The 9,268-nt window shown below is 51.8% G+C and overlaps 1 protein-coding gene across 2 annotated transcripts; it reads left to right on the forward strand.

Annotated features, from left to right (window-relative positions):
* Positions 1-1,053: 1,053 nt before the first annotated feature.
* Positions 1,054-7,261, forward strand: RGS16 (regulator of G protein signaling 16). Of its 2 annotated transcripts, none has more exons than XM_042924981.1 (5): positions 1,054-1,220; positions 2,121-2,231; positions 2,988-3,052; positions 3,351-3,517; positions 5,402-7,261. In XM_042924981.1, exons 1-5 carry the CDS (start codon positions 1,177-1,179, stop codon positions 5,621-5,623), a joined length of 609 nt encoding a protein of 202 aa, XP_042780915.1. In that variant the 5' UTR covers positions 1,054-1,176; the 3' UTR covers positions 5,624-7,261. The 2 variants fall into 2 exon arrangements, with proteins under 2 accessions (XP_042780915.1, XP_042780916.1); XM_042924982.1 differs by having other exon boundaries at positions 2,991-3,052.
* Positions 7,262-9,268: the final 2,007 nt, after the last annotated feature.

A 9,268-nucleotide genomic window follows, 5' to 3' on the forward strand; every position in this document is an offset into this window, starting at 1 on the left:
ATCTTAGAGATAAGGAAACTGAGGCACAGAAAGATTAAGAATCTTGCCCAAGGTCTCCCATTAGTAAGTGGTGGAGCCGTGATTTGAAACCTGGAAATCCAGCTCTGGATTCCACACTCTAAACCTCACATGCAGCCTCTTCAGTAGCAATTCCAAGGGAACTGAGGGGCAACGGGGGTGAGGGGTGGGGGTGGCTGCAAGGCTTTCATGGGAAGATGGGGAGAGAGGGAAGATGTCCTTGATCTCAGAGATAAGGACACTGAGTTAGCTGCTGCTTAAACCCAGGGTCGATCATTTATCAGTTTACAGAGGTGTTGGGATTCTAATTTTGGGTGGTAGGGCAGTGGAAAAAGCATGGGAAATTCATATTTGAATGCTGGCATAACACTAATTGTGTAAGGCTGAGCAAATTACGTAACCTGACTCTTAGTAAAAATGCCTGGCATACAGATGCTCAATAAAGAGCCCCCCGACCCCGGGCCGTTTGTCTGCTAATTCCAACCCTCTTTAACTTTCTGACTCAGTTTCTTCATCTCTGAAATGGAGGTGATGGGATGGCTCTTCGAGTAGGAGCACAGTAAATGGTTGCTATCAGTATAATCACGACGCCGTCTTGCCGGGCTAGCGCCCCTCGCTCCCGTCCTTCAGGGCCCCGCAGGTTCAGGCTCAGGCTGTGACTGGCACTGTGTGTGTGCCTCCCCAACGTGCCACCCCCTACGCAAATCCGCCTGCTACCGCTGACTTGGCTTTCTGCTTTTACTAGAGGCCGACGGGTTTTTTCCTACTAAACTGAGTGGGCGCACCTCGTGCCGTGTAACTTCCCTGCTGCTTCTCCCTCCGCGTGGCCGCGTCCGCCCGGAGGAGGGGGCCGCCGCGTGCGCCCAGCGACTCACAGCTGCGTGCAAGTGGCGGGCGCCCCGCCCCGTCGATCTCCCTGGCCCCGCCTCCACCTTCCACCTCCACTCTTCGATTGGTCGGTGGCGCGCAGCCCCGCCCCACTCCCTCCGAGGAAATAAAAGCCGCGGTAGCTGCGCCTCCTTGCGTGCAGTCCGATAAAGCTCAAGTTTGCTCAACGGTGCCAGTCGCGCCTCTTGCCCCTCTGCCTCGTCGCGCTCGCGGCGACCGCTGGAGCCCATCACCATCCTCCCCACGACGTGCTGCTCTGAACCCGCAGCTATGTGCCGGACCCTGACCGCCTTCCCCACCACCTGCCTGGAGAGGTAAGAGAAGCTTGTCCCATGGAGCTTGCCAGCCGCCCAGAGGAAGAAGTCCTAGTCCCACCAGTCCTTAAGGAGTGAAGTGGCAGGCTTGGGGACCGGGTGGGCGGGAGAATGAGACTCTACTGACTTGAGAGGAGAGGCAGAGGTCACCTTAGTTCCACGTTCTCAGATGCTTCCCTTAGAGTCCTAGAGACGCCACGGGCCAAGAGAAGGGAGGAGGAAAAACAAGGGGAAGTGGAGGGACCACTGTTTACTGTTATAGCCCAGCCTCTGACAAATGGCAGTCCTCAGGTGACCTGCCAAAGATCGGCTACACGAAGAGCACGTTGGCATCAGCAGGCAGAACTGCCTTTCTAGTTTCTTAAACACTGGGTTTTCATTCTACAGCCCAGATCTAGGAGCATGAGTCCCCTTGCCCTGAGAAGGCAGGGAGGTGTGTTTTGGGTCCACCAGTGAGGGATGTGCCCACTTCCCAGGGAGCTACTCAGCCACCTCTAGCCCTTGCTGGAGCTGGTGGCTGTGAAGGCGAAGGCAGGAATCAGTTTCCACAAAGTTCCAGAAATATTCATGACAAGCCTAGAGGGTGCCGAGCTGCATTCTGCTAATCAACAGGCACAAATGTAGATTAGTGTGACTTAAGTGGGAAAGAGGCCATGTATGCTGTACTCTGAACCCAGAAAGTGTAAGTCCTACTGAGGAACAGCTGAAACATTACTTTCATTGTTCTGGGTTGGTGATATTAAGAAGAGAAGCAAAGTTTAGGCCCTGGGAACAGCTGAAGGTTCCCAGGAACCCTTGAGGCTGGAAGGTGGGTGGCACCGGCCCCAACTCTTCTGGGACGCCTCTTTGCCCTGGCTGAGCAAATGGGGAATCCTCCCATGTGCCTGCTTTGTCTTCCAGAGCCAAAGAGTTCAAGACACGGCTGGGGATCTTTCTTCACAAATCAGAGCTGGGCTCTGATACTGGCAGTGTTGGCAAGTTCGAGTGGAGTAGCAAACACGGCAAAGAGGGGTGAGTCCTGCTGGCCGGCCTAGGGCCCTAGAGGGGAGGGATCCAGATCGAGGAGAGGAGCCACAAGGAGGAAAATACAAGCAGAAATTAGGACATGTGAGGGTGCATCTTGGTGACCCCTTCCTGAGGATTTTAGTGAAGATTCCTGCTGGTCTGCTATGGGTGATTGGGTCGGTGGCTCCAGGGTTCTCGGCCCACCGACAGATATGTGTGCCCAGGGTGGAATGTCTAGTTACCAGACTCCTCCACCTGCAGATGTCACTGTCTCTGCAACCAGGGCTAGGACAAGGTCTAAGAACACTTGAGGCTTTTCAGTCAATGACTTTACTCCCATTAGTGTGCACTTTGCCTGTAAGCCCTTTCATATTGAAAATCAACACTGCCAGGTGCTGCTCTAGGCTCTGGGGTTATGGGTAGACTTAATCTCTATTCCTGAGGCCCTTATTTCCACGAGGGGAAATGTAGAAAACAAAGCCCACGGTCAGAGGAATAGAAACAATTTTGGACTGTGAAGAGACAGTCTTAGAGTTATCTACTGAGGACTAGAAGGCCCCTGGCTTTGGTTTCTCATTACTGAATTAATTGTCCCCTACAAAAATACCTGTAGCCTCAACCAAGGGTTGGAGGAGTCTGCTCCAGTAATCACTTTGTGTGAATTCTACAACCTCCATGAGAGTTCTGGCTAGGATTTATGCTAGGCATTAGTTTGTTGATTTTTTTTTAAGTAAAATCTTTGCGTTTTGTTTTGTTTTCTAGCAGAAACTTCTCAGAAGATGTGCTGGGGTGGAAAGAGTCATTTGACTTGCTACTGAGCAGTAAAAGTGAGTAGGATCCTGTTGTGTCCGTCCGGGGGTGGCACATGTGTACCCATGTGCTTTGGAGACAGCCTGAGGGATGCTGAAAGCGTGGGCAAAATAATAGTTGTAGTAATAATAATAATGATCCATCCCCTAGTGTGCCAGCCTCTATTCAGAATACAAAGGCAGGTCCTTGTTCAAGAAAATTACATCCTAAAAATAGAGCCATTAACTACAATTGCTGTCTTTCTTCTTTGATTCCTCGCTGTCCCACTGTCTGACCTGTCTCTCCCTCTCTCCCCCTCTCTCCCCTCAACCCCAGATGGAGTAGCCGCCTTCCATGCTTTCCTGAAGACGGAGTTCAGCGAGGAGAACCTGGAGTTCTGGCTGGCCTGTGAGGAGTTTAAAAAGCTCCGGTCGGCTACCAAGCTGGCCTCCCGGGCTCACAAGATCTTTGATGAATTCATCCGCAGTGAAGCCCCAAAAGAGGTCAGAGCCTCCACATGTCCTGTGGACCCTCCACCTGCCTGCTCCTTCCCCACTGAGAACTGGGGGTGGTGGGTGTCCATCAGGGCAAGGGTTGAGTATAGAGAGTGATCTTATTTTGCACAGGCATGAATGGGCTTCTGTGGCTGGAGACTAGGAAAACCAGGTTCTGTGCCACTCATGGGTGCTGTTACCCTCAGACTCGCTGATGGGGCTTAGAGGGGTTGGCAGGTGTTTTGGCTTTGGTGCATACCTGCTTTTGTAAACTAAGCCCTTATTAGAGGGTTAAAATATACAAGTGGGGAGACAGGTCACCCTAGGGACCTTGTGTGACCTGCTTCAGTCCCCTGGCTGACGGTGCCTCAGGCTGGTTGGTATGTGGTTGGTGAATTTTTCCACCTTCCCTCAGGTCTCCATGGCTGGCCTCAGCGTTTGGTAAAGTGCACGGGGCCACCTTGTGGAGAGAATATAGTAATACCTTGCTTTTGTATCCTATTTTGTATTGTATTTTCTGAGCACTTTAATTTTTACCACATTATTCCATAAAAGAGTTATTGAGCACCATTTACATGCAAGGCACTGTTATAGTTATTAGAGACATAGCAGGGACAAAAGTCTCTACCCTAATGGGAGAAGATGACAATAATGGTGAAATACATAAATATATGTCAGGTGATGGTGCGTGTTTTGATCCAAACAAAGCAGGATTTGAAAGGGAGCACAGGGGGCACGTGGGTGGCTCAGTCGGTTAAGCATCCGACTTCGGCTCAGGTCATGGTCTTGCGGTCCGTGAGTTCAAGCCCCGTGTTGGGCTCTGCACTGACAGCTCAGAGCCTGGAGCCTGCTTCAGATTCTGCATCTCCCTGTCTCTCTGACCCTCCCCTGTTCATGCTCTGTCTCTCTGTCTCAAAAATAAATAAACATTTAAAAAAAAAAAAAGGGGGGAGCACAGGAGTACCGGATGGGTGGACGTGTGAGGTCTTTTTGTTTTTACAAAGGGAAGTGATGGGTGGGCTGTTCCATAAAGTGACATATGAACAGATAAGGGAGGGAAGAACATTCTAACACAGGAAATGGCAAGTGCAAAAGCCAGAGAACACATGTCCTAGTTACTACGAACCAGGCAGTGAGCCTGTGTGGAGCACGGAGAGTGAGGGAGGGAGAGTAGGAGATGAGGTCAGACACGTGGCCAGATGTGGGCCTAGGTGGCCCTGCGGGCCCAGCATACACTTTGGCTTTTCCTCCGAGTGACCAGGGAAGACAACACTGCTGCTGACAGACTGACTTGAGTTTGAAAAGGCTCACTGTAGCTGCTGGCTGGAGAATAGACCACAGGAGTGAGGGTGGAGCGGAGAGACCAGTTAGCAGGCTCTGACACTAACCTAGGAGAGAGGTGATGGCGAATTGAACCAGGACTGTACAGAGGCAGGGATGAAATGGGATTGGATTTGTATATATTCTTTTTTTTTTAATGTTTGTTTGTTTATTTATTTAGAGAGTGAGTTCATGAGAGAGAGTGCGTGTGAGTGGGGGAGAGGGCAGACAGAAAAGAGGAGAGAGCATCCCAAGCAAGCTCCACACTCATGACCATGAGATCATGACCTGAGCCCAAATCAAGAATCAGAGGCCCCGGATTTGTATACATTCTTAATATGTTCTTGATAACTGAGAGATTTGATGGCAGATGCTGGATCTGAGGTGGGGACAGGCCCACAGTTGAAAAGCCAATTAATGGTCAGCTCAGGAGACCCCAGCTTCCAGGTTCACAGTCGGGTACCCCTTCCACTGCTGCACCTGCCCGTCAGGCCCTCCTCGGCCCCCTGACCCCTTGACCCCCTCGCCTTGCCCACTCTCCACTCACCCACATTGTTGCCCTCCTTCCCACAGGTAAACATAGACCACGAGACCAGGGAGCTGACCAGGACGAATGTGCAGGCCGCCACAGCCACTTGCTTTGACGTGGCTCAGGGGAAGACCCGCACCCTGATGGAGAAGGACTCGTATCCGCGCTTCCTGAAGTCACCTGCTTACCGGGACCTGGCCGCCCAAGCCGCGGCCGCCTTGGCCTCTCCGTCCAGCTGCGGCCCGGTGCAGCCCTCACACACCTGAGCCTTGTGGCAGTGAGGAAGCCAGCCAGGAAGAGAGGTGGAGTCGCCCATCCCTGAGGCAGGTTCTGCAAAGCAGGCCCGAGAGGACAGTGAAGGAAAAAGCCCATCTGGCCGCCTGTTTTGGAAGCAGCGCCCTCTCCTCTAGACACTGTGGGACTGAATTCTGTGCAGGAGTGGGTCCCCCCACCGCCCGCTTCCAGGACCAGCGGATAGGGCTGGAGATGAGGGTTGTGTGGGGCTCTCCGGGGAAAGGAAAGGTGGTGGTGGAGTGATCATTGGCTCTTGTTCTCCATGGGGCAGGAAATATTCCAGCCTGGATAAGGGGAACTTGTAAACGAGAGAGGGGAAGACCACCAGATCAGCTCTTCCGCCTGTTGAACAGCTGACTCCGATTGCATCCTGTTTTCCTAGTTCCCAGGCTGTCCAGGACACAGAAGGGCATTCCCAGTCTGTCCCCTTCACCTCTGGGCTGTCCGAGGGTCGCTTAGCTTGCCCTTCTTAACATTCCCGTGTCCAGCCTCACAGTCTTATTGAGGCTGGAGAACCAATTTGATGCTTTCCCCAAGCAAGAGTTTTATACCTCAAAAACTGGCTTTTTGAGCCCCTTTGCAAGTCAGTAGAGAGCCTGGAAAAGGGGCCATCTTGCGCCTGTGAAATTAATCTTGGTGCTCTTGGTGACCTTTGTAGGTGGTGCCTGACCCTGTGCCTGCGGCAAGGTCTGCCTGTGAGCAGGGTCTGTGGGGCCTCTTGCTGGGCTGTGCCCTCTCGTGGCTCCATGCTGCCCTTGAACATAGGGCCCATGAGGAGGCAGGTGTGGGGCCCCTCAGTGAGTGGCTAGCCCAGCTCTTGGGCCCAGCAGGGTGGAGCTAGGGAGAAAAGGGTCATGAGAACTCTCTTGGCAGTTTCCAAAAGTTCCATTGAAATCAAGCCAGTATTTTTTGTGGGTGTGAGAACAGGGAAAAAGGGCCGCCCTCAGTGGAAGGGGAGCCTTGTGTTTCTTTCCTGTGGATGTGAGGTGCCCTTACCAGAGTGTGGGGGGAAGTCGGGCCTGGAACTGAGATGACCCTCGGAAGACTTTAGAAGCTGGGAGTGCAGCTGGGGGGAGAGACTGCTTGGAGGAGGCGGACTGGGAGAAATCAGAACCTGCTTGTCACCTCAGGGCAACACCAAACACCTATTTTTGGTGAGACTTCTGCACGAGCCCGGGACACGGAGGCAAATGAACCCGGCAGCCCCGTTATGCCCCAGGAAAAGCAACACTGTTCTCTCTGTGCTGTGAGCTCCTCCAGGAGAAAATTATTTAAGTATAATGTATTGTTGGTTTTGTGACCATTGTCACAGCATATTATTTTATTACTGTTGTGTGGTTGCTGTTGTTATTTATTATTATTGTAATTTCAGTTTGCCTCTGCTGGAGAATCTCAGCAGGAACTGGCAGCCTGACTGTCTCCCTCTCCACCAGACTCTACCTCTACGTGCTGGGAACCTCTTAGCGCCTGTCAGGGACTCCTCACTGGTTAAATATTTATTTATTGTTGACAATGGAGCTGGTTTCCTAGATAGGAATGTGTACTCAATCCCTGTTTCCCTGTTTTAACATGTTATATTCTTGTACAATAAACATAAAGCCCAGATATGAGATTCTGTCTGCGGGGGCTGTGCGGTCTGGAAGAGGTGAGGAGAAACGCCATGGAAAGCCTTGTGGGGGAGCTGGTCTCCGGAAATCCCTCAGGGCACGAGGGAAAGCTTTTGTGTTCCTGGCAGAGGCACAGGGGAAAGACCCATGTTTGTCTGGTGACTGGGAGAACTGATGAGGAGGGGCTAGGTGCTAAGGGTGGCCACCAAGATTGGTAACTTCCTTCAGCTGACGATGGCCCCAGCTGGTGTCTGGCTGTTGTGTTGATTGGACCCTGTCAGCCTGCTGTCATTTCGGAGCCCATGGCCTTTGCCTGGCTGACGCAGCACGAACCATTCCCAACTCTGCCTCTAACAGACACACAAGGGGCGGGACTCCTCGGTCGAGTAGACACATGTTTTCACTTAGGGGGTGGCTTTTGGGCATCTTCACTTTTGCCCATTCTTAATTTGCACTAGAATTTCATGCACATTCAAAGGATTCATATTTCTAAAATAATTTCGTAGAAGTCTTTGAGATGAGCTCCGGGAAGCCACTCTGTCTGCAAGGCCGCTCCACTCCAGGGGCTGAGGGGAGTAAGGGGGTTGAGCTGGGCTTGCAAGAATCTGGGGGTAGGTTTGCAAGGATCATATCTGCTCATCCTTTGCCAAGAGCCTATTTGTTCCCTTTGCTTACCCTACCAATCCTCTGCCCCACCCCGTTACCAGTATTTAAACTTTTCTTCTCCGTCGAATTATCTGTTTGTACTCTGCAGTTTGTTGGCTTGGATGTGGATGATATCTAGTTGAAAATGTGGGACAGGGTGAGCTCAGGGTCCCCCTAGTACTGTCGGCCCAAGAACTTTTCTTGAATTATCTGTTTGTACACAGATCTGGACCTGCTATTGACTTTTATTTCTCCCCTATTGTTAGTCTGAGTTAGTGGCCAGACTCGGGGTATGACGGGCAGAAAACCTGATAGATTCGCACTCTAAACCCAGATCTAAGGGGGCAATTCTGTGGGCAGTCCTAGGAGGGATCCGGACCTTAGGGCCAGAGAAGATTGGGTCAGATGCTGTGGCAGGCCCTGGTCCCATTTGGTCCCTAGGCCAGCTCTGTGAGGTAGGTGTATTAGCCTATAACACCAAGGAAACTGAAGTTTGTGGGGCAAGGAATATGCCCAGGGCAGCTGGCTCGAGAGAGCAGCAGAGATGAGCCGTGAGCCCAGTTACACCATTGGGGGGTGTCCAGTGTGTGAGAGATGGGAGGAGGGATGTGATGGATGACAAGAAAGACGGGTCCCCAGGGAGGCGGGGAGCTATCCACATTGTCCTCTTCTTACTTTCCTTCCATCTCTTCACCTTCTCAGGAATCTGAGTGTGTCCACTGGGTGCCTGGCAGAAAACCAAAAGCAATAACTGTACTTTCACCAGAAAGTAGCTTCATTTATTTCATAGCGGGTGGGGATTCTGAATGCGGCTAGACACGGGCACACATTTTTTAAGCAGTGTGGGTGGTCAGTAGGAAAAGGCAGGTGTAATCAGTGAGTGAGAGAGAAACGAACGGGGATGGGAGACCTCCTATATCTGCGGTGTGTGCCGCAGACCCCACAGTCCAGTGGGACCATCCTCAAGGCTTGTCCCCACCCCACTAAACCTCCCTCTCACATGAAAAGTGGCTTGGCTTCTGTGGTGTGGCTGAAGGTGGTAGGTACACATCAGAGATAAGAATAGCTCTTTGCTGGGGCACCTGGGTGATTCAGTAGGTTGGGCGTCTGACTTGGTTTTGGCTCAGGTCATGATCTCATGGTTCCTCAGTTCAAGCCCTACGTTGGGCTCCATGCTGACAGTGCGGAGCCTGCTTGAGATTCTGTCTCCTTCTCTCTCTGCCCTCCTGCATGCTCTTTCTCTCAAGATAAAGAAAAACAAACAAAAACCACACCTCTTTGCTGACCCAGGTGTCAGGCTCAAAACCGTCCCATGCTCTAACGATTCTCTGAGAGTTTAAGTGACTTCTTGAAGATCACATTGCT

The sequence above is a fragment of the Panthera leo genome, chromosome F3, assembly GCF_018350215.1.
Source record: "Panthera leo isolate Ple1 chromosome F3, P.leo_Ple1_pat1.1, whole genome shotgun sequence".
Taxonomy (NCBI): Eukaryota; Metazoa; Chordata; class Mammalia; order Carnivora; family Felidae; genus Panthera; species Panthera leo.

Bases quoted from the DNA above. Each gene is read 5' to 3' on its own strand.
- RGS16 (XM_042924981.1), top strand. From the start codon at position 1,177: ATGTGCCGGACCCTGACCGCCTTCCCCACCACCTGCCTGGAGAG. The intron at 2,232-2,987 runs GTGAGTCCTGCT...TTTGTTTTCTAG, and splicing joins AGCAAACACGGCAAAGAGGG to CAGAAACTTCTCAGAAGATG. The intron at 3,518-5,401 runs GTCAGAGCCTCC...TCCTTCCCACAG, and splicing joins GCAGTGAAGCCCCAAAAGAG to GTAAACATAGACCACGAGAC.